The sequence below is a fragment of the Dromaius novaehollandiae genome, unplaced genomic scaffold, assembly GCF_036370855.1.
Source record: "Dromaius novaehollandiae isolate bDroNov1 unplaced genomic scaffold, bDroNov1.hap1 HAP1_SCAFFOLD_74, whole genome shotgun sequence".
NCBI classification, from domain to species: Eukaryota; Metazoa; Chordata; class Aves; order Casuariiformes; family Dromaiidae; genus Dromaius; species Dromaius novaehollandiae.
The window spans coordinates 401,184-427,249 of NW_026991477.1; the positions used below are offsets into that span (position 1 = coordinate 401,184).

The window sequence follows — 26,066 nt, forward strand, 5'->3', positions numbered from 1 at the left end:
CTGAAGTCGAAGTACAACAGTACACTGGAGAAGTAATCAGCGTTATGCAAAACACAGGTTTTAAATTAATCATGATAAAGCCCCATTAGTAAAATCTGATGCTTAAAAAGGGTCAAGATGAATGGCGCTCAGCTCATCAATGGGTAGAGCTAATTATAAGACTCCCCATTCCCACAGAAGAAGCTGAGTTGCATTCAATTTCGGAATGAACTTTTTGCAAGACTTTATCCGTCTACTTTCAAAAATTGGAAAACCACTAATCAAACTGTTAACTACTTTCTACGCATGTATAGCAGACTACTCGGAGGAAGAGCAGGCCTTGGAGCAGTTGCAGAGAGGAGCAGCCCTTTTCTCCAGAGCAGAACTCTGGAGCAGGCTCCCTGCAAAGCAGGGGATACCAAGAAGTTGGGTATACGTGTCCCTCCTGCCATACATGCTCATCTCCCATCTCTGCCTTGACTGAGACTCTGGTGGAGGGATGCCCCTCTTGCTAGCTTGCTGTCTTTTGACAGCTTTCTTCCTCCCTAAGGAAGAAACAGAAGATCACTATTAATCCTTCCATTCCCCCCGCCACCCATGCTACCTGCCACATGCACCTGGAGAGTCTCAGTTCTACTCACATGCTTAGCATGGCAGAGAGCAGGGTCCAGTGCATTGCCAGACACCTGGACATGTTCATGATTATATCAAGAGACTGCAGAAGAGAAAGGAGATTGGAGGCACAAAAGGAGGTGAAAGTGACTTGGAGAAATCAAGGGGGAAATCACAAGGCCTAAAATCTAAGGATCAGTGCCACTGCTGAGGGGTTGACCCTCCAGGAACACGTAAAGGGCGCACCACTGAGTATGTCTTTCTCAGACACACTCTAACAATTAACCTTGTCCAGGGATGGTTTAAATTAGTGGTAGCTGGCTTGGCCCAAACTGCAGAGGCCACAGCTGATAGGGTCTCAGTGGGGGCACTCTGGCCTTGGAGCAGCAATGCAGCCTGCCCTCTCCTTGGGAAAAGCATGGAGAGCCCCTGGGAGAAAAGGCAACAGTGGGTCTAAGTCTCCCATTCCTCCCTGCTATCCCGCTCACCATCCCTTTGGTACCCCAGTTCCTTCTCAGCGTGAGAAACAAGATTATCTTCACTGGGGTCTGTCTGCTCCATCCTGGAGCCCCTGCCTTATGCTGCTGAAGAAGACTCAGCTCATGCCCTCAGAACCAACCCCTCCCCAAGCATTCCACAACTGCTGTAGGGAGAAGCCACAGGAAGCAGCAGTTCACCTGCCCTGCCTGGTAAAGGAGGCCACCTACTACTTCAAACGGAAGCATCTCAAGAGCAAGAAAAGGGCACCCAACCCTGTCACTAAGTGCAACTAAGCCAGAAGCACCACCTGCACAAGATCTTGACTACATCTGTCAAGATCCAGCTAATGAGATTAATCTGGTCTGAGGTAGATAATAATAATAATGACAAAAAAGGAAGGCAAACTTTGCTACCCAACTCCTACTAACATTTTTTATAACTGTAATGTACTTTGCTTTTTTGTCAAGGTTATTGTTGTTGATGAACTTCTGCACTGGGTGGCTTCACCTGGTCCTAATTCACCGAAGACTGCTTTGTCTGGCAAGGCTGGGGTCACACTTTCTGAGTGAGTCAGTCAGAATGCAATAAGCCAAACAAAAATGGGCCAATGCACGTTGATATGGTGCAATCAGCCACTCAGTACTCTTGAAAACAACATGCTTAAGAAATCATGGTTCCATGTTCAAAGGTTGTTGGAAATGCCTGGGGACCAACTTCAGGGTTTCTTTCAAAGAATGAAGTAACAACTTGAGTCTCACCAACTCCAAGCAGACCCTCAAAGACGCAAAGCCATAAATCAATGTGCATGTTAAGGACAAGAATAGCAGAATAACCGCAAGCTGTGACCTGACTTTCTTGATGTGTGAACAACTCATGATCAGAGGACGTGCCTGTTGTTGGACTGATCTTGTCACATTAGGGAAGTCATGAGCTATTTCTATTTTGTATTCCGTGTATTTTTCATTGATGTTTAAGAACAAGAAAGTTCCTAATAACATTTCCCCAAGAAATTGCCTTTTTAAACTGAGACTATTATAAATTCTGTTTCACCCAGCTTGGAAAGCTTGGATAGCTCACACCACCACCATCACTCCTAAGCAAACTCCAGTTCATAATGGAACATACCCTGCAGAGACAGAACAATATCAAAGGCAAAGAAGAAAAGAGTGTAGGACATGGCTGGCTTGGTACAAGGACAACAGATATTGGTATGATATTTCATTTTTCAAAGATATTCTAAATACAGCTCTTGCATTACAAGGGACATTAGCTTCTTGAGGTAAAAATTAGGAATACAATACCACAAGAACGAACCTACACTTAGGATCTTAATGAAATAAGATCACTGAGAACTATCTACCTGCTAATTCACAGATTTGTTAAAGAAAGGCAAAAAAAAAAAAAAAAAAAAAAAAAAGGCAGCACTTCAGTATGTGTGGGGAATTTCAAAAACAAAAGTTCCTTCCTATTTACTTGGAGATTCTAACCTGCATGTCCTTCCACAGTAAGTAGAAAAGGCACTTCCAAGTAGTGGCTAGCACAAACCCAGATTTGCTGGCCAGCTCCCAGTGCTATGATTAAAATATAGTTTAGCACTCAGTTTTGAGATTCTCTGCCATAAGCAGATCTTTTTTGTCATTGAGCTCGGTCTTCAGCAACCTAAACTTATATAAATGTGTAATTTTAGATACCTACCTATGCACAATTAAGTTTTTCTTTTGTTAAAAGGGATACATTTTCCTTTTTCTCCTGTAAAAATCAAAATGGATTATACTGTAGCCTGGACAGAAATTATATAGGAATCTGAATCTTACAATAGAAAAATGAGATTCAGTTTTAAAAACCTATTTGTCTAGTTACTCTTAGTAAAAAGAACAGAAATATTTCTACATCATCATTGATATTGCATACCTCTTGTTTCTATAGTATCTTTAAAATTAAGATCTGAATGTAGCATGCTGGATCTGCAGAGAAGCTGTAACAGGAAAAATGTACAGGCCTTTCCCTATAAAAGAGCAATGTGTGTATTTGTTATTTTTAAGTATGTTCTGCTTCACATTCCATTCTCCATGAAAAATGAAAGCTAACCTATATCACACAAAAGTGTTGGTAATACTTATGTATCTGCTACCACCTGCTGACAAACACCATTATTGACTTTATCCTAGCCAGTCTCATAGAAGCAGCCTGTATTTTGTGATAAAGCTTGCACTGACTGCTCTCTACAGTGCCTGACAGTAAAAACTACATAAAATTTTCAATACTGTATGTTGTAGTCATAATAAGCCACTAACTTTCTATCCAGCCAGCTTGCCTGTATGATAGCTTGACCACTGACCAGCATATTCAGCTCATAAAGCATCTACTATATCTTCCATTCACTGAACCTGTTCAGCTGTTGCAGACAGTTATTCTAGTCAGTTACTGAGCAATTTAAAAGAAACTGATTCCCCATTTACAGAAATCCCAAATCATTTAATCTAGTACATTAATCGTAAGATTTTTTAAATGACAAGTCAATTTCTCTTGGCCTTATTTCCCAATCTATAATGTGGGCTGAAAACATCTTTTTCTTTTTTCCAGTCTTAAAACTAAGATCAGAATAGTAATAGAAATGAGAGCCTTTGTTACTTAAAGCATTGTAAAATTAAGCAGGATGGTGCAAAGCCATTCATTTACCTCCAGATATTATTGTTGCTGAGAAAAAGACCACCAAAATCCTAAAACAAAATGGAAAAAAACATCTTCAGTTTTAGGTAACTCACACTAAATTGCAGAAGTATGACACTAAAAAGAGATTACAGTTCACACTGAGGCCTGTATTTGTCTATATGGTAGAGTAAGTGTTTATAGTGTTTACTTCTGCTTGCACTTCCAAACATTTTGAAAAAAGCTGTCAGAGTTCCCATTCCTGCAGCACTTCATGAACTTTCATGAATCAAATTTTAAACCCAATTTCATATAAAAATGATCTGGCAAAAAATGTAAGCCAAAGCTTCAGATCTGGTAAGCCAAACCTTCAGAAAAAATAATTTCATGACAGCAATAGAAATGTCATGAAAACCACAGCATAGAGCTACTGCGTAACAGTATGCCTTGTGGTTCAGACAAAGATAATTCTGTTAAGATCATGAAGCCTGCTGTCTTAGCCGATGAACCTGAACTTGAAATTTCTACTTAAGAGCGATAGGTCTTTAAGACTGGTAGGTTCCTCGAGACCTACACGCATTTAGCAAAAACAAAGGTGTGAATGAGATGTCTTATCCCCTTTTCATTGCCCACTAATCCATTTTTTTTCTTTTGCAAAGATTAGCATTTTTCACTAGACTTAAGCTCCTGCCTGGAGTGTTCAAGTGGTTTCTAGTCAGAAATTTCCAATCAGGCTTAACACTGTCCTTTTTTTTTCCCGCAGTTTCATCCTAAAGCAGCTGAAGCCAGGCACTGTTACTGAGGGAAGACCGAAGAGGCAACACGGCACAGGGCTGCAGATCTGAAGGGCCCGGAAAGCCCTGACAGCAGCCTGACACTATGCAACAAACTGCCACAGAAAATACTCTCTGCCAATCTTCTTGTATGTCAGCTACTAAAAACCTAACAGGAGTTTCTGCCGTTTCTCTGAGAGGGTCGAGTCACCACTGAGAAAATTTCAGTTCCAGAAGCAGGAAAGACGATTCTTATTGAAGACCGGGGCAGCCCTGCTCCCCGCGCTGCTGCCGAGAGCCGCCTCTGCCCTCCCAGAGGGGGGCGGGAAGCCCTGGAAGCGCCACCCACACCGCGCAAACGGCCTCCCCCCGCCCCTAGCTGTCGCGGAGCAGGGCCTGGGCGGCGGCAGCCGTTGGGCGCCTTCTCGCGAGGCTTCGGCGGCGGGGAGGGGCGGGGGGCGGGGGGCGGGGCGCTGCCGCCGCCGCCGTGGAGGCGCCGCGGGGCGCGCCCCTGGGGCTGGGCACTGTGCTGGTGGTGAGGCGCCCCCGCTCGCTGCAGCCGGGCTCCCCGCGGCGCTCGCGGCTCGCTGCGGCGGCGGGGCCGACGAGGGGAGGGGTGCGGACGGCGCCGGCCTCGGGGGTGCCGTGGGGCTCGGCCCCTGCGCGGGGGGGGCGCGTTTGGGCGGGCGGCCGGGCCGCGGGCACCTTCCCGGCGGCGTTGTTCTGGGGCGCCCCGTGGCTGCGAGCGGGGCCGGTGGGCGAGAGGGGGTTTCCTCTTCCGTGTGGGGTGTGGAAAGGAAAGCTGCCTGATGGAGCTTGCGTGATCGCCGAGTCTGTCTTAATTTTGTCCCTAGACGACGGACTGGTCTGAGCCCTGGCTGGTGGGGCTGGCGGTTTTCCACGTCCTCTGCTTCCTCCTGACGTGCTTCTCTCTGCAGCACTATCGGGTGCAAATAGGGCACTTCCTTTGCGTGGGTGAGTAGTGTGTGCAGTGCTGCTTCCCTGAACTTGCCTTTCGGGTGGCAGGCGGCACCTGCATCCTTTATGCCACTAATACTGTTAAAGATATTCTTCTAGGTTAGTAATTACAATTTTCTGTATATGTCTGCGTAATACTGGGTTTTGTGATATGCTTTACAATAGTTAAAGGGCATGCAAAGCAGTATTTCTCTTTTATTAATACATGTGCCTGTACACAATAATACTTACTTGCATTTCATTGTCACAGAAGCTGTTATAGCATATGTGCCTATTTGTTTTGTTTCCAAGACTATATGAAGTAGTGACTTGAAACTTTGGCCTTAGGGAGGATTTGTGATAAATAAGGTTTCTTCATAGTTAATTATGTATCACAGCTTCACAGAAGATTGCTGTTACTCTAGAGAAGCAGACAAGGACTCTCACAAGCTGGCAGTTACTCTCTGCCTTCTTCTAATGCTGCCCTTCAGGAAATATGGCCAGCTTTTGGCTGGATTCATTTCTGGATCTGGTCTACTGCCTGACTAACACCTGTGCGAATGGCATGAGGAAGAGCAAACCTGGTTCTTACCGTTGCGGTACCAGTGTTTGCTGTTTCAGGATTTGTCAGAGGTCAGCCTGAGGATCCTCTGTGGCCTTGCCTAACCAAAGCTCTGTCTTTGTGGCTGACTGGCTTAAGAGTAGCCTTGCGGAGGGTATTTGTTTTAGAAGATGTCATGGATTTGATTATATGCATGTGCTGCGAGCAGCACCGTGGTTCTAGTTATGGCTGTACACACTGCCTCAGTTCTGTCATGCTTACAGAGTAATGGAGGAAGGATGAGCAAGTTAAAGAGAATCACAGGCAAAAAATTCCACTTGAAGACTATGTTGACATTTTAAAATATCATTTAGTCAACTAGTTAAGTTGAAAGGGGAATCACAGTTTTCTCAAAACTGCAAATACGTAACTCAGCTAAAACTAAGGTTTCAGTGATGTAAATTACCTCCCAAAATTAATATAGAAATCTTAGTAAATTTCTGTAAATCCATTTCTAACTGCAGAGTACAGAGGAAGAAATAGTGATGCCACGTGTACAACACATTAGGCCCAAGTGTTCCTTTTAAAAAGTCAGGATTTTCTTTCTTAAATTTAATGTTAGGCATGTAGAATTTCTAATGACATGCTGGCTCGGTTTACTTTAGATTCTTCATCTAAAGTATTCTTAGTGTTACCAGCATGGATTTGCACACCCAAGCACTAATTGCATTGAAAATTGGAGTGGAACTGATCTTTGATGGCTTTTCAATGCAAGTATGATGTAAATTTCCTGTAAGCGAGATGAGTGCTTAAAAAAATCCTTATCAAGTCACAGCCTTGTACGTCCCTGAAAAATTGAACCACTGGTGATACATCGACAATAAAAAATATTTTATGTTGTACAAAGTAAAAAATGACTAAAGAAACTACAAAATTATCACACTGGTTTACCTTGACATGATAAGTATGATCTATATTGTGCAGTACCATACAAAGATAACCCAGCTGATGCCAAAACAATACAGAATATTGTTTATTATGGCATTCCCCTTCACATCACCAAATTTTTTTTTTAAACTGGTTTGGGCATGTCATCTTTAAAGTGACTGAAGCAGTTTTAAGTTTCTCCTTGTATCATTTTCCACAAAAAACAAAACAAGGAAATTTTTTAATTGGATAATATATAGTCTCATTGCTTTTCTATTAAACATATGATTTCAATGGATTTTCTTGCTGTCTTGATGCATTTATGCTACATATAACTGTTGAATAAGGATATACTAGTTTTCACTGGACTGCAGCGGACTGCTCTGCTATATACCTACCACAAACAAAGCTTGTGCTGTGTCCTCATAAGTGAATTCAAAACACTTCTGTGAAGCAGTTTTAAATACAGTGTTTCTCCTAGATATTTTAATGACCAAAAATGTTAAAACTATAAATAGAAGGGATTTACCTTTTTAAGACTTGGACGCAATGCAATGTAGGAAGGAACTGCATAAATGCTTGTTTATAATTCTGGTGAATTTACTCTTAATGTTTAGTACACTAGCTTTAGATAGTAATGGTGGATATAAAACCTAAAGCATCTAAAATGATATCTTAATTCTATACCAGTCTGGGGGGAGTGCTGACTTTATTTTACAGATTTATCTTAGAAGCAATCATCAACAAGATTGATGGAAAAAATACTGATTTAAAAAAAAAATACTCGTGTGTATACTGAGCTCTTCCTGTAAGCTCAGATATGCAGGATTTTATGTCTCTTTGTAAAATTGCAAGTATGTTTTCTGATCACTTAATATTTGTTAGTATCTATATGGGACACTTCAAACATTCAGAACTGGCTTTATGTAGTTAAATGTGTGACAATTTTCTGAGGATCATGGAATTTTAATGTAGAGTACGTATACATCTTAGAACTGATAACTTGCTGTTTATTTTTAAAGAAGTATTGAATCTAACAATACTTTTCTTTTGTTGTACAGTAGGTTTAGTTTACTGTGCTGAATATATAAATGAATTAGCAGCTATGAATTGGAGGTAACTGTTTTCCCTTTCACATTTAAATGCATGAGTTATTTTTTTGTATCATTCCACCAAAAACATTAATTGAAAGAGTCACTCATGTCTCATCAAGAGAATGTGATGGTGGAAGATCTGTTGCACTGATTGATAAAATCCTTTTGGACAAAACCATACAATGCAATATAGTTTCAACTTAGCTTATAGGAAAGAGTAATTTTTCTAACAGTTAACATATGTTTACTGACTAAAAATCAAAAGAAGAAAAACACTTTTTGTTTGCATGGATTGTTGTAAACTAACTCTAAGAGAAAATCAGAGTAGTACAGTTAAGGGAAAGAGGACATGGGCTTTTTTTTTTTTTTTTTTCATTAGCTGTTTGTGTTTAATAAGGTGAAGTTAAGCACCATTTCTCAAAAATATCGCTAAGTATTTTATATGCTTATTATGTGCATAAATATCATGAAAATCTGCCTGGTTTACTTAGTCTGTGTACCAGAATTAAACTGATGACTTTTTTCCATAAGCATTGAACTAATCTTTCCCCAGTGTAACAGGGAAAGATTACTATAGTAATACTAATAGTCTTTCTGGAAAGATACTATGTGTGTGTGTGTGGGGGGAGGTTCTGTCAAACAATAAAGCCTTACAAAAAAAAGAAAGGCTGGTATTGTAATGAATGTTCATAACTGATTAGATATTGACGACCCCTTTCTTCTGGCTTGATACAGTAGAATGTTGTCCCATGCTTGGGGCTCCCAAGAAGTGGGATAATCTGGCCAATATCCATGTAGAACAGCTATTATGAACATATAAAGTTGTGTGGAATACAGTGAATAATGTTCTTTTTTTTTTTTTTTTTTTCTTTTCTATCAGGCTATTTTCTAAATACCAATACTTTGATTCAAGAGGAATGTTTATTTCACTAGTCTTTTCAGCACCACTTCTGGTGAATACTATCATAATTGTGGTATGTGTTTATTTAAATGGATACTTCTTTCATGAAACTGATAAGTAAATGTGTGTGTGTGCATGTGTGTGTGTACACATTATATTAAAAATGAGTTGAATGTAATAATACTCATACTTTTCAGGTCACCTGGGTTTACAGAACTTTGAATGTAATGACTGAACTGAAGACACTACAGCAGAGAATTAAAGCAGAGAAAAAGAAGAATTGAAAGTGTTGAATATTTTTATTATTATTTGTAAAAATACTGTTTCATGTAATGAGTCCTTCTTGTATGTTTATCCAAGAACAGCAATGTTTTTTTGTGTCTGATGTTGAGAGGACTTTGCACCCTTTGGCCATGGACAATGAGGTGAAAGCAGGGGTTCACAATACATCTCAACTTTGCTATGAAATCAGGACAGGCTGGTCTTAACAGGTCTTTCTGTGCTTTAGTATAAGCTATTTTTACCGTGACCAAGACAATTAACACTGATAACGGTACAAACTTCCAGTCAGTTTTCATACACCTGTGTATTTTTTTTAACTGTGTGTTAAATACGTATTTATTAAGTATCCAGTCTTCTACTTACGCCAATTGAAGCTGTGCTATGGATTCTAGTAAATGAGGGCTAATATTCAGAACACTTCAAGAACTCATGCTTCTACAGAACATATTACTTTGTAGATCAAGTTTCATATCTCATGTATGTATTGTGTGGCAGTGAACAATTCTGATACAGGACCATTTTATAAATAAAATTATCCATTGTATCTTGAATACAGATTGTTGGATTGCAGTTGATATTTTTAATTGGTTTTTTTTTTCCTTTTCTTTCTCATACAAATTGCTGGTTTGGTAAAATCTTGTACTTAATTTGTGTAAGTCAGTCAAAACCATCTCTAAATTGTTTCAATTTATATTTTACACTTTAATGCAGTTAGATAAATATCCTTTCTTAAATATGAATGAAATTTTTATAGTGTCTTTTGCTAGTTTGTGGAACAGAAGGGAAGGGGAGAAGCTTTAAGGTGTTCTACAAAATTCTGTTCATATGTATATACACATGTATAAAATGTTTGACTTTTTAATAAAGAACTGGAAATGACAAATTGACTCTGGTGAAAAGATCATATTAGATTTAGGGAATTTGGTGAGGCAAAGGAGATGAATACAATGTAAAAGAGTCCATGTACTTTTTTTAGTAGAAGTTATATGCGGAAGCAGTTAAAGCCTTGTGCAGAGACCTAGAGCTTCGTCTAAAGTATGTATCATTTAAGACATGGGAAAAATGATCTACAAAATTAAACTTAGTAGAGTACAAAGGTTAGCTTGCAAAAGAACACTACTAAGGTTCTAAGCTTGCATGTATTTGTGAACTGGTGGAATTACATACTTCAGGAAAATAAGCAAATGCATGCACATACACAGTTTGAGCCTCACATGGGGCAGGGTGAAACTATTTCTGGAGGGCTTCACAACGTTGTGGAAGGGCAGTGCAAGTGCTAGGCTGGGATCCATTTCTTTACCTTTCCCATGAGTTATGAGACTCCTTAACTCAGCACAGCTTTCCTCATTCATTCCTCTATCAAGACCTGCAGGCTGTGTAGGCCATATATATATATATGTATGTTAGCATATAAATAAATATGTGCAGGTGTGGACACTTGTAGTGTTCCATTCTGTTACAACTCCTAGTGCAATTTTGGGCACTTCTTGAAAATGTCTGCAGTAGTCTGGTGGATAGTATGTGCCTTTAGGTGTGCATACTAAAAGCCACTGTTTTGGAGGTGTGAAAAGAATTTAGCCAAATGGCTGCAGGATAGCCTGTGCAACTTGTCTTCAGGACCAAAGAATAGGCCTATTCTATTTATATAGACATAATTCTCCCAGCCTGGTTTGGAAAAGTTCAGCTTTGGTCTTTATAGATGGGGCAAGATCAGAATTTGTGGTCTAGAGTTTTTCTTCTGTGGACCTAAATGTGACCACACAAATGTTGTCACAACAGTTCACAAGATAAAGGTCATGAGCAGAACAATATCAGGGTATAATCATTTTAGTATTACACATGTTTTCAGTTGAAATCCTTGCCTGGTACTGAGGGATCACCTATTAAGAATAGCCTTTGGCATCGTTGCACACTGTGTGTAGGAATTTGATTCACAGTAAATAAGGTAGTTTAGAGCAGCATGTTCCCTAAGCAGCAAATATCTCACAATCAAAAAAATCTGCTATATTTAGTACATCCAAGGCAACCTTTCCCTACCTATTTCAGTATTGAACCCATTTCCTTGTGTCTGAGGTTGGAAAAATGAAAATTCCTCCCGTGTATGTGAAACTGGAGAGATGCCACAATCAGAACTCTCGTAAGATAGGCAAGATAATAAGTGTCTTTCTGTATCGCCCAGGTGGGTTGCTGTTGCTTGGTCCTAGATTTATGAACAGAAACAATTCTCCACATCTTTGAGGATCCCAAACAAAATCAAAAAAAAACAATCTTGTGCTTGCCAAAGTTCACTTTCTTTTTCCCCTCCATGTAATAGACCTTTTAGGCAGTATTTTGTTTTGTGTTGCATTGACAGCTGAATGTTCCTATTTAATACAAGGTTTTAATACACCACAGTCTTTTAATAAAGTGAACCCTTACATTTGAAAGGCAGGGGGGGTTATTTATTTATTTTTAATCATCAAGTAAGAATAATCTTTTACCTGTATGGTATCTGATAATTTTGGATGCCACTAGTAAAATGTGGTAGCTAGCAGGTGGCTATTACTTAGTTTATAGAGAGTCAACGTGGCAGAGGAGTGAGCTTGTTTTCTGGAAGTATTGATGAGTGAAAGTATGGACGGCACCTAATTCCGAAACATAATATTTTCTTGAATGAGGAACATCTCAAAATTCAAACTTCAAAATTTTAAGCATTTTTAAAGCTTTCCTGACTACTTAAACTTTAATAATTTATCTTATATAACTATTTAATTTACTCATCACAAACAAACAGTGTTGCTTTCATATATATGATTGTCAGAAAAATCATCCTGTTTTCTACATTTGAGAAAGACTTAAACTTATAACTGGGTTGATGATTTGTCCTCTAGCTAGCCTTGCCTAGGAAACCACTATGTTCAAGAGTTAAAGTTTGCAAAATATTTGACATCAGTGTCTAGCCATAAGAGAAACCCTCAAAATTAAGTAAAGCGTGGTTTTTTATTTGTTATGTGACTGGATTTATGAAGTGATACTACAATAGCATAAAGTAAGCGCCTAGTTGCTGTCAAATCAAAATAATTACATCATGAATTTAGAGACTGTTGTTTTGCCTATTTAGAATTTTATATGTATAAGTGAATGAGAGCCAAATGTTTAAGCCAGGCGGAATACCTTAGCCAATACTATTTAATTGGGAGATGTGAATTTAGGTTGCTTGTGGAAAAGCCTATTTATTCTTTCAGTTTGGAGTAAACATACAAAAAAACAATTGGATCCTTTGGTAAATAAGGCTAGACAGAGCTGATTTGCTACTACTGCTGTGTATCTTGCAGGCAGTGACTCAACCTTCAGCCTTCCTTAAGAGCCTTCCTTTCCACCGCAACACGTGCTGTTAGCCACTGTGGAAAAACATTAAAAGAGAAGAAGCAATATTAACCTGGCAGCTTTACCCTAGCAGGAAGAAGCTCTGTTGCGTGAAAATTTGTGTAAAAAGACAAGCTGGCAGAAATTGGCATCATCCCCTGTGGAAAAGTTCCCTACAGAGAAGACATGAGTTTCCAAGAACTAGAATTTAGGATTCTCTCTTCTTACACATTCACTGTAATTTACTCTTTTTTTTTAAAAAACTAATTTTCAAACCAAATACAAGTGTATCTGTTTTTCTGTGCATCAAATCATTATAGTTAACCATACTAGCCACTGGATGTCACTGTTTCATATGCAAAAGCTGACTCAAAATATTTCTTTCATAGCCAGTTCTGCAATGCTTTTCACCATAAATTCATAAATACTTTCTGCAGTGTTTTAGGATGACCAGGAATGCTTGGACCTTAGCTTTCGAAAGCATAAATTGTCATCTGAACTGCAAGATAGATCTCCAGTCACTTGCAAAAGTTTATTCAAATTCTTCCTCTTTTCATTCAAAAGCACTTCTTGTAGCAGTGAAGATGAGCACGTATGTAGTGTTTTGAAGTCAGGATTGTGTTTTGGTTTGTATTTTAAAGCTTCTTAATTAGGCAAGGAAATAAATATCCCCCTTCACTCACACCTGCATTTCACCTGGAGGAGCCTGTCTCCAACCAATTATTAACAACTAAAACGAAAACAATTACAATGTTTTGCAAACAATATGCAGGAAAGTGTACTGAACTGGTCTTGTTCATGAACTAACAAAACTTATGCATATCTCCCATTTCTTTGTGATTTACCCTTACATAAGGCATCATTACCAAGGCTGTCCTTATTAAGTTATATAGCTATCAGTTGTTTATAGCCATCAGTGAGGTTGTCAGAGTGTCTGAAATCACTTCGGTCTTTCTCTGCATTCTGAAAAACAATACCCAGCAAAGTTCAGAGGCTTTCTGACTCCCTTTGAGAAGCTGTACGTGCAGAGTTCTCCACTGGACGTTCCCCTTTGTATCTCGTGTGTTGAGCTTGTAATCTTGCTGCTCTGTTTCTTATTTATCCTCAGAATCCATCTGAGCTCTCTTTCTGCTCCCTCTTTGAGAACACAGACTTGCAGTTCTGAGTTGTTTTCACTCCCCTTCCTGCAGTTTGCATGCATGCACATACACAAAACAACTATGAATAGCTTTGGCAATTTAACCTGCCATGCTCGTGAAATGCCTGCCTCATACCTCAAAACTGATCGGCTACGTAGACCTCTGTTTTGCAGCCTGCTTTCCTCTGACCAGTTCCTCCCCTTTGTGGCTGTGCTGATACTATTGTTTTACTGCAAAACTGGAACAGTGTTGTACCAAATAGGAATAATTCAAGACTCAAAAGGAAGGCCTCTATGTTTGTATCTGTGTTTACACATTTAAATATTTCATTTAAATATGACTTGCAGGATCCTTTCTTATACAGTTTCTCAGACATAATAAAGCCCGGTAAAGAGCTGTAACCGATAATAGTCAGTGTTTGTAACAGTATAACATTTAAATAGTCCCATGGATACTGGGTCTTGTTGTCTTTGGCACTGTCCAGAGTTAGAACCAGCTGAAACCAACGTCAGGATCAGATGTGTGGCCTCTCTGGTCTGAAAACATTATAAAAATCAGAAAGGCATTCAGCAGAACTGATTGAAACAAGACACATTTCTTAAAATGGACAAGTTCCTAGTGTCATTTATAACACACACGTTAATCCTGAATCAAAGAAATACTATCCAATATCCCCTTCCTCCCATCTGCTCCAGCAAAGACCTGAGAAAAAGGGTTTGCATAATGGCCTGAGGGCACACAAAATGAAGTTCAGCTGGACAAGGAGATGCCTAGGCTAAGTCCCTTCACTGGGATTGTGTTTATACCTCAATCTTAGCATTGTGAAATCAAATGCATCCAGGTAACTACAACTGGCAGGGTGGGTTGTGAAGTTTTTCATATAATTAGGACAGATGCACATTGGTCTTGAAGAACACTAGCCTTGGAAGGGATTTAGTATTGTAGAAACAAGGAGCTTTTAGAAATTCCTCACATGATTCAAGAAATTGCTTTGTGGAATCTGGATAAATATGCAAACAAAAGTAGAAATGTATTACTCCTTTGCAGTCTGCAATGACAATTTACCAATAGCTCATCAGTAATATTTTTTCCTGAAGTCATGTGTGGTAGGACCTGCAAGACATGAATCATTTTAGGTCAATAACTCTATCATTCATGCTTCTGATACCATACTCCATGCTTTGATTTAGGGATTAGCAAGAGTAGTCAGCTTCCTGTAGCAACCTTGGAAGAGACAGTGATTTATGAGATTTGTACCAATCAAAAGCATCACAAAAATCAGGAAGCTGATGTACCAAATAAAGTATAAAAGTGTCCAGCCCTTCACGACAAAATATTTTATAACAGAATCCAGGGAACTGTCAGTTTGGGGATTTTTACATTCGATCCACTGCAGTGTTGTAAAAAATGGAATTAAAGACAGGTTTAATGGCTCTACTTGAAGGTGTTGGTTTTGTAGGTTAATTAATAGTGAGACTTTTTCTAAATAATCACTATCATCAATCACTATGTCCATTTTTCTTTTGAAATCACAGAGTTAGCAGAAATGAAGGAAACAATCTAATTTTATATAATTTCCTGTATTTTTTTAATTGCACCAAATCCTAAATTAAGCTAATCCTTCTTCAATGGTTATAAAAAAGCAGGACACAGAACATCCCTCTGATGAAAATGAGCTAATTTATAAAAAGAACACAAGAGTGATTTCTTTTTAGCAAATTGGTTTATTGATTTATACCATCAAAGTTTCAAATTAATTAGCAAATAAAGCATGTGGTATCCAAGTTTTCTACTTTTGCATCTGCTGCCATGTCACAGAACGAACAAGCTTAATATGCCAAATTAGCTGTCCAGATTTATATGTGAGTGAAGAATGACAATTGTTATCATGGTAATGATTTTCACGTAATTCTCTTTGAAAAAGAAATAGACATAAATTCTCTTTGAAAAAGAGACATGCCATTTGTCCACAGTGAATTTGTCAAACTGTAAGAAAGGTCAGAATAGCACTGTCAGAGTCCAATAGTCTTTGACCTGGTTTCCCTACAACAAACCATGCTCTAGTTGCTACAAGATTCAGTGTCAGGAGATTCATTCTGAAGGTCACGGATTTACTATGTATCCTGGAGCATGCTAAATGACCTCCCTACTGACAAAAGAGAAACAAGCTATTTTCCTAAAATACTTTGATAGCCTTGGTAAAGATGGGCTCTACAGACACAACAGTACTGTTATTAATATTAGTCTTTATTCTTGCAAAAGGAGTTCATTTTCCAAGAGAAAAGATACAGATCTTTTTAAAAGAATAGATATCTTGCCAAGAATGGGGTGTTAACAGTAATAAACCACAATGTTATGCCATCTTAATTTAGAGTATTTTTCTATCATTAGTAAGTCGCCTATCTAAAGAAGTAAATAAGATTCTAGAAGTGAAATGAATGTAGTGCTGGTAGTGAAAGGCAGAATAGTTTAAGGTGAAAAATGTGTATGGGATATATTAAAGTTCCAGCAAGTTTAAAAGAAATAGGCAGGAAGGAAGGAAAATTAGTGCATGAATCATACTCCTTTGGGTAACAGTGTCAGCAGACTCTGAAATCATCATGCTGCACAGGACAAACAGATGAGCAAATTGATGAGTAACTGACAAAACACTTTTTTTTCCCCCCGAACACTGAACTAGCAAACGGTTCTTTTTATATATTAAAGATGTGAGGTAATCACAACCATCTCTCTGAAAGTCAGAGCTATAAAGAAGCATATAAAAGAGCAGATGGTACGTTATGATGATGCCCTAACAAATGCAAGCAGCCAGAATTGCAAAAGTGCTTCTTTGTGGACCAATTTAATCATCCTGACTGAATTTAGCCCTTGTTATCTTCCTGTAGCAGGTATTTCTGGCATGGTCTAGCTTGTGTCAGTTCCTTACACTACATGGCTCAAGTTTCTTTACTAGAAAGGTCCAAGTTTAAGCCAATCTCTCACTGAGCCCAGATTCCTTCCTCTGTTAGCCAAGGGCTAACTCCAGAATTGAACCAGAGTGAGAGTCAGCATGTAAGCATGATCAAGGAGTATTGATTTGAGCCCTAAGCGGACAGTATAGACCAGTGTTTTCTTAAAACACTTTGAAACCTTGTTTTGGTTATATCTATCTTGATGTGATCTCCCAAGTTCATTAGTTCAGTTCCTCCTTGGTTTTTTTGTGATTGCTCTCCCACCTTGAGTTGATGCTAGCAATTCCCCTCCCCAGACAGAATTTCAGTTGACCCATGAAAGTGTTTGCACAGAACTAGCAGGAAGGTATTGGAATGATGTTACAATTCTCGTGTAAAAACCTAACCATATACAGAAATAATTCGGTATTGCCAAAAGTTTGGTATGAAGTCTTCAAGAAAGAGAGTGAACACTTACAAGAAACAGAAGTTAGTGGAGAGCCAATGGAGATATTTTCTTTTCTCTGACTTTACTAAGAACTTAATATTTTCTTCTCAAATGAGATTTTCAACTTGCAAATACTGATAGACTGTGTCCTACAGCAAGAGTTCAAGACAGTCCATGTCTTTTATACATTTAAAAATATCATTTTACACATGTAAAAATATTGTGATACTGCTGTAATCACTTATATTGCTCACCTTATCCAACGTATGAACTTTAGCTACCATTCCCAAACTGTAGTGTGGGAATAAAAGACATAAGGTTCCCAAACCGGGTATGTGGACAGTTATACTCTAGCTACAATAGAAGTGCAAATGGTGAAGTGAGAAGAAGATGTAGGATGAAATCGTGTGGGAAATACTACAGATAAAAATGAGAAACTGGTAACTATATCTGACCTACTTTACTTCACAAATCCTTCAAACTCCTTTTGTCAATACAACGAAAAGACTAGAATCTTCATTCTTAAAGAATATGGCTATTAAAATAGTACCTGCCTCTACACTCAGCTAAAAAGATGAAGTATTCAATGTTTTTTCCTAAGACTGCAGTCTCAAAGGTACCTTATCTACAATTGTGCCTGGCTTTTGTATGGCTCATGGCATGCCTTAAATCTATTTTTCTACACTAACATTTACTGTAAACTATTTATTTAAATCACAAAGTATAGAAATAAGACCAAGTCAATCATAGAATGTGGTTATGGATGTAACTTTCTATCTTCCATTAAAAGGCTCACAGACAAATACAAATAAGACAAATACAGCCTTTGCTCTTATGACATGAAGGGCAGAATAGAGGTAGCATAATTCCCCCAGAGAAGCAGAAATTGGAAGAGTGAAACTATAAACCCTATATCACACATAGTAATTACAACTCCTGTGGTCATACTGAGCTGGATTTAAATTAGCTACCTGTTTACTGGTAGCGGGGGAGCCACAATGGCCTCTCGAATAAACCCTGAGTGGCTGGCATGCACACACCTCTGTGCAGTCACAGAGCAAATTAATGGCAGGAATATTTATGCAATGTCCACTAGCTTGAACTTCTCAGTGGCAACTTTCTCCACTTGAATGGATTTTTAATTTGACGCTAAAAGATGTAAAAAGATAGTCATTCCCTTCAGATCAAAGTACTTCAGACCTGTCAGAACTTTCAGCCCTTAAAGTATTCAAGAATTTTTCTGTTTCCAAATGAGCAACTAATCAAGCCTTTAGGATCACTTACAATTCCATGGTAAAGAAGTTTTGTTTCCTCTGCTGAAATCTAGGCGATGAAGTCTACTACATGAAGCTTACCAGATTCTGCCTTTAGTATACTCAAACTTACCCACCTTTTGCTTTCTTATAGCAGATGTTTCCTTCACACTTCAGTGCTTCGGGTAAATGTTTATATGAAGCTATCTTATTTTGGATCCTATTTTGACTCCACTTTGAAAAGCTCATTAAAACACATCTCAGCACAAAGAACAATAGGAGACCATACCAAGGATTCCAATAATAGTTCCTTTTCTGACCCTTTTTGAAGGCAGACAGGTCATCCAGACTAGTGAAAACTAATATGCAAGCATCTACACTAGGCAGAATCCATCCAGCTTTGCAGTAAGACATGTTGTGCTTTTCCTCAAACTGCATTAAATCACAGTTTGTAGGTTAAGAAAGTGGATGTGACTTACCGTGCCTGTAGGTGCTATCATACCGACAGCTCTGGTTCTGCCCTTAAGCTGCTAGCAAACTGAAGAGCTGAGATAGAGGACTTATGACCCTTCCCATTGAAGCAAAGGAGTTAATCGGAGAAACTCACATATTGCCCTCCAATGTTGACGGTGGGATCTTCTCAGAATGTTATGCTTTGCCACCCTAGTCTCTTGGAAAGATCAGCTTTTCCAGTCATTACAGTTTATGGCCACTTATTTCATTTACACATCAGTTTGAAATCTGATACATACCGTGCAGTGGACAGTGTTTGGAGTGTACAGTACTGCTTATAGCAGCATGTAGAATACTGTCTGCCTTTACATTGTGTAGGTTATATTTCCTAATTTTTTCAAAAGGTAAAAATTAATGATTTATAAAGACCGATATGATATTACCATCCTGAGAGCTCTGTTTAATGGCAAAAATGAATGAAATAATGGCTTTGCTGTATCAGACCAAATCTAATCAAGTCTCATGCCTCTGACCCATAGCAGATGCATAGCAGATGAAGTGTATAAGAACAAAAAAATCACATGGCCCCAACAGGCCCTCCCCACATCTGGTGATTTTCATACTGGGACATATGAAAAGGCCAGAACCTTTGTGTAAAGTAGCTCTTAATGCACTTCCCCCCCCCCCCCCCAAGATTTTGTCCAATTGTTGGTGGGGTTTTTTTTTTTTTAAACTCATTCAAACTTTCAGTAACTTCAATACTAACTTGCATAAAGTTTTTCAGCATTTTCCAAGCTTTAATGACTTCTAGCCAACTCTTAAAGCAAAATGAGAGAACACAAGTAAGCTTGTACACTATACATGATACTCTGTTTCAGATAGCTGGACTAGATGGTCCCTGCTTAAAAGGACAAGTGGATGCCTGTGACTTATCAATAAACTCCTACAGTGAAAGAAGGCTCAGGGGAGATAGGCGAGGGTGATGCACTTGTGAAGCTCAGGGAAGAGTACAGGGAGTGACTGACCACAGCTGTTGCAAAGGAAACTGAACTTGGCTCAACACAGTGGAGACCAGAGAGTTGCCTCTGTTTTAAATAAAAAACTGTATCAGTTGGATGGATCAACTGGCTTTATCAGTTGAGTGGATCAGCTGACTGTATCAGTTGAGTGAATCAATTGGTTGTGTCAATGTTTGTCTCTGAGTTAATGAAAAAGTGTAAATGTCCTCCTGAGTCCATCAAACCAGCATTTAGTGCAGGAGGGGATGTATATGTGGCTCAGCCCAACACAGAGTATAAAAACTGAACAACAGAACTTTGAAGAGAACAGCGGGCTGGAGCTGGTTCAGCCCTCACTGAAATCACCTTCCTGGTGACTGGGGATGCCAAGCATCATGACAATGAGCATATTAGAGAGACAAGTAATGAGAATCACTTCTGTGTTTTGATTCAACTATATATTGCAATTGCTATACTTTGCTAAGTGCAATTTGTATTTGTATTGTGATTTAAGTACATTGCTGTATCATTCTGCTAAATCAAAATCCTGTGTAATGTCAGATATCTTAAAGTAAGTAAATTTGGTATTAAATATTAAACCTGCCATGCGTGGAATATCTAAAAGAACCTGGTCAAAGACTATTGGACTCTGACAGTGCTATTCTGACCTTTCTTACAGTTTGACAAATTCACTGTGGACAAATGGCATGTCTGCTGCTTTCTTGTTCTCCTAAGTGAAGGTGATTGGGACTTTTTTGACCAAGTGTATTCTGGTAATTTGCTGAAACTGATGTATACATTTTAGGAATGAGCTGTTTTCAGCAACATTTCTGATGGGAGAGGTTTCTCAAGTCTAGGCTGGAATTGCTGATCAGACAGAAACAGCTGGAGGGAACCTCAGAATAACTGACAACTCAGTGAACAGGACCCTCATTTAGAAAGGGGTGTAACTCGGATGCATACCCCTGATCAGATTTAGGCATAAGCTTGAGATTCACCCTAGTGGAGTGCCCTTATCAATATCCTATTAGATCTTCCTGGGCAGCCTCTTGTTATTTCCTGTCAGAAAGCCACTTTAGCCTGAAAGAGAGCGACTTCAAAGTTCAGTTATTAGGCAACAAGAAAATGTGGCTCAAATTCTAACTTGGTGTGACCAGGTGCAGTTGCTGACATGCCTGTTGATTTTCTTCAACTTTGGCAAGCAGTCTAGCCATCAAAATATGCTGGAGAGATCCTCTCTACTTTTTGTTTTTTGTTTTTATCTTGATTATGAATGTAAACATAGGGTATATATTTTAGAACTGCTTTTAGGAATACTTCAATAAATCTTAAGTTATTCTGTATGGATAATTTTGTCATCGGATCACTAAAGAAATGTTTTTTTGTCACTGGATCACTAAAGAAATGGAAAGAGAAATCACACTGCAAAACATGCTTTAAAAATAGGAATATTAATTAGTTTAAATGTTTCGAATATAGCACATTTGGACTAATAACAATAAAATTTTGAAACAAGGAATCAAGAGGTACTGTAGGAACAATTCCAGCTTATTCAATGTTTAAGCTCTGCTATTTTTTTTAAAAAAAGATTAGCAATGCAACATTCTAGGAACAAAGAAATATAGTGCTGCAAACCCCTATATATATGCATACTTTTCTTAAATAATCTTATTTGCCCACTTATAAGTACTCATGTGCATGGGAATTTGTAGGATAATGACTGCCAGTATGTACAGTAAAATTAACTCTTAACCACATGCACATGTCAAGGAAGGGCTGTTGCTAATCTTTTTGTAGCAGCTTAAATGATCATTACTCTTGTTGTTGTTGACAGCTTTTTCCTGCTTAACTGCTGAAAACATTTTAGTATTATATGGTGGCTTTTCTCCAGGTTTACAGAATATATTTTTCATGTTGCAAGAGGGAAAATTTACATTAACCTTAATATATGGTACTTGACATTTGTATTACAAGTGGAGTTGATTACTTTAACATATGAGAAAACTACAGACTTAAAATACACAGAGTATAAAACAATAAGCACCATGTCCCAATGCCTTCTTTACTTTGCGCTATTAAACATTCTGCTGCTGGTCAGTTTTAAAAGTCATAATATCTGAAACTTTTGCTATGAAAAGATAAATTAATACTTAATTTATAGACTATTCTTAATGTCCATCAATGTTGTAGGTATTGCTATGTTATTGTTTCACTTGTGTCAGTTCCACTGTATAATTTTTTCCAGAAATACAGGCAAAGACCTTGACTGTTCAGGTCTTATGAAAAATGGGTAAACTTTACAGGTTTGGAATTCTGGTCTGAATAAGTATCTAACAGTTTTGACAAATTCTGAGCTGCTTTCTCAGATGTATACTGTACAACTATGTTTTTTCCAAAGGCACAAATGAACAAAGTTGTACAGTATACATCAAAAATACTTTTAAAATTAGAAAATGGACAGTAGAATGCCCTTTTTTAATGTGAGAAGCTTTGCCTGCATTACTTTAAATGTGCTCATTTCCTTTAATTATACAAAAATACAGCAGTTCAACTCACAACTTTTAGGTCAAAGCTGTGCCTAAAATTCTCTCACAGTTTGAGGGCAAAATCTGACACAGACTTCAGCTATGATTCTCACAAGGGACACTCCCTAGGCAGTGTGATGTGAGCACCAGCCTCAGTGAAGCATAAGACTTCCCCCATCTATTTCTTTCATTATATATATGTCTTTCCCTCCCCCCCCCCCACCCCACACACTCCCCAAATTTGGAAAATAAAATTCAGATAACTTTTCACTTCATCTTAACAAAAACCTCTAGTAATGTCTTGTTTTGTTTGTTCTTTGAATTGAAAGGAAGCAGATAAGAAAAGGATAAGAAAGCAGTTATCTGAGGTTTCAAGTTAAGTCATGCTAGCAACACCTATGAAGTCTTTGACTTTAATGAGAGAAAAGTCAGAGAGTTAAATGTCTTGAAATAAGATGACAGAGAAAGCCATAGTGACAGGATGAAATACCATGGAAGGGCAGGGTAAGACAGACACTGGCTCCTGGTGGCCCTCTAAGGCAAGTGCAGCATAGGAGAAAAGGTCTGCAGGTCCCATTAGATACGTACGGTTCCTGCCACTGCTGCTACCTGGGCAGAGGCGCTGCATGTCCATGGTACATGGGTGCCTGGTGGGCAGCAAGTCCTGGAGGAATCCGAATACAACAAGGGTGCTAAAATACCTCACCACTGCCAGTATACTACTCATCCATACCATCTTGGTGCAATTTGTCTACTTGTGCAATTTTTGCTAGTGCTGGCAGTAAACCACAAATGCCTCTTAAAAAACAACAACAACAACAAAACCTTAATCTGTGTTTCTCCTGTGAGAATAAAAAATGATTAATCCTTTGGTGCCCAGGAGTCAGCAGTTCAGTGATGCTAAGCATTAATGAAAGCTGTTTACTTTCAAAGTCCTTTACTGACTTTGTTGTACTGTCATGGACCCATCTTTTCACTTCAATAGTTAGTTCAGAATTTTCTTCACACTCCTGATCCTTTGAAACATTAAACACGAATATGCCCAGCTGACCTTTGGCTTAGAAGAAACATGAAAGAAAACAAAAGACAGTAAGCAAAGATTTGACAAAGAGTGCGGAGACAAATCGTCCTGGGTACAGGCAACAGTGCTTTCACAAAGAGAAGAAATAACTGTGGCCAATTTAGTTACAGGTTTTTAATATAATGTAATTTTACCAACCATACAATCACAGCAGTCTTGTTAATTCATGCTCCTTTCTTTTAATAGCAGGCATCATTACCTAAGCTGTTCCTATATAATGTGGGGAAAGGACACTTGCAAGTTGGTGCTTCTGTGGTTTCCTTCTGAACTTTTTCTCTGGATACCTGAGATTATTCACACATCCTCCTGAGGAATTAGGAGGGTAAATTGAACCGAGAGCTCCAGCAGGAGCTGATTTCCAACACCCTCTGTAATGTTGCTGCTTATTAGCAGTGATGCTCTCATATTATTTTGAGCGTCATTCCCACATTGAGACAGATATGCTTTCCTTATGCAGCTGAGGAATCCAGGCAATATACAGCAGTTACACCTACAATCATCATGCGTCTATTGACTTCATGGGGGGAGAGGGAACATTCACCATCTGCCCCCCTCCCAAGCCTTCCTCAGCTGCCGTGACAGACCTTTATGCTACACTTGCAAAGTGGTTTCCAAAGTGGTAGAGGCAGTTCGGCCCAGAGCTTGTTCTCCATTTCTATTCCCCTTAGGTCTGATATGTGTAGTTCTGCTCTCTGCTAGCAAAGTGTCATCGGATTGCTGTTGTCCAGTTATAACACTGATACGAAGTACCAACTGTCCCCTGCTTCTTTTTGGAACAGAGAAAAGTGCATCATGGCCTTTGAAAGGAATTAAGGGTGGGTGAGTCAATTAAATCCAGCAGACACAGGAATTCTAATAAATATATAGGAATTCAATTTGATGTCTTTTGTCTGATTCTGTTTACTTATCTAATGTCTTTTGTAAACTGTAATTGTAAGAAATGAAGCCTACATTATTGCTTCCCTTTTAAAAAAAGAATTAGTTTTAATAAAGGTGTTCAGAGTTAGCTCAGCATTTGGAAAAACAATTTCCTCAAATACTAAAGAAAGATAGAGGCAAAAGAAAGTGGAAGCTTTCATGAAGGACCCATCATAAAACCACAAGATTATGGGAATAATAGGTAGATAACTACCTAACCTTAGGCTACACAGGTCAGAATATCCATACCCCCTTTTTTCTGCCTATATCCCCTTGAATATCTGATTCTACACGGTAAAGGATCAGAAAAACAGTGAAACCCCTGCAAACAAAGACAGAAATTCTCTAGTAGTAGTCCAGGCTAGAGAAGGACCTCAAACCCATAAGATTTGCATGAAAAAAGAAAGCAATTAGTGTGATATCTATTTTAAAAGTACTAATTCCAGAAGACCTGATTGCTCTCTATAAATATATCAAGGAATATATATCAGGAAGTGAGAATAGCTATTTAAAATAAAGGATAAGGCACCAGAATAAATGGGTATGCATTAACAGTGTATAATTTTAGGCTGGAAATAAGAAAAAAATTAAAAAGCTTGGAAGGTAGGAGACAGGACAGGGTTCTGCTGGAGACAGTTGTGTCTCATACAGCAGAAATAAACTTCACAATGTCAATATGAAGAAATTTAATAAAAGGAATACAATCTGTGGTTATCTGGTATAGCAATCTAGAAGGTTCCTCGTGCTTCTTTTTCCTACATGAACTCCAAGATTATAGTAGTCACTTCAAATGGAGCAGTATGCTGTAATCATATTGTATTTTTTTGTTTTCTTAATGTACATATGGTGACCATACTCCATTATAAACACCATCCTGCTTCCAACTAATTTAAATCTGGCAAACTAATCATTCAGGCTGATATAATGCATGCTTGATCTCTACCTCAGATTATTCATTTACTTACAAGGGGGGGGAAAAAAAGTAAACTCCAGAAAAGAGTAGAGAGTTCTGTCTTCAGTGAAGGGTTTTCTTTTTCTCCTAGCCAGATCCTAGCCAGTGGTCCTAATAACGGCAGAGGACTTGAACAGAGACTTGAAACATAATACTGAGACTAATACTGGAGTAAGAGAAATTCCTTTTACACTAGAACTCTTACAGAATACCTAAAACCTCCAGAGTTTCTAATTACATATCTTGTTCTCCCAAGGCTACACAGCTACACAATGCTGCAGGAGACCATTGCATGGATCTCAACCTTGTGCCAGCAGATAAATTAAGATAAGATATCTCTGATCTATCATCCACACGGTGCCAGGGAAAACTCACTGAATTTAATAATAGGAATTTTAAATCCACACTTTTTCCACTGAACCATAACAGTAGAACTTCACACAAAATTTCTTTATAGACTTAGATTACTCTCTTTTATTCTAAGAGGGGAGCAAGCAATATATTCCTCCTTTTAGGAATGAAAAAAATCAAAAGGCTACATATGTAATTCTCACTCAAGCTACAAAGAGAGCCCTGCCAGACTAAGCAAAAGTAGTCCCTAATACATCGTCTCCTACCTGAATTCTGCCACATCTGTGCCTGGGTATCTTCAGTAAACATTTGTCAGGTGCTATGAGTTTTTAGATGAGTTAAATGTTCCATTAAGAGGATAAGATCTACAACTGCTGCTATAAGAGGATAAAATCTACAGCTGCTGCTATAGGAACTGAACTAAAAAGCTATGAATTGTTACAAACACTCTCTCATTTTTTTTTTTAAATATCCTACG

The 26,066-nt window shown here is 38.5% G+C and overlaps 1 protein-coding gene across 1 annotated transcript; it reads left to right on the top strand.

Moving 5' to 3' along the window:
- Nucleotides 1-4,223: 4,223 nt before the first annotated feature.
- LOC135326766 (transmembrane protein 18-like) lies at nt 4,224-10,082 on the top strand. The gene is made up of 6 exons (XM_064504532.1): nt 4,224-4,274; nt 4,873-5,028; nt 5,348-5,468; nt 7,980-8,034; nt 8,893-8,986; nt 9,111-10,082. The coding sequence occupies exons 1-6, from the start codon at nt 4,224-4,226 to the stop codon at nt 9,195-9,197; spliced, it is 564 nt and encodes a 187-aa protein (XP_064360602.1). The 3' UTR covers nt 9,198-10,082.
- The last annotated feature ends 15,984 nt before the right edge of the window (nt 10,083-26,066 follow it).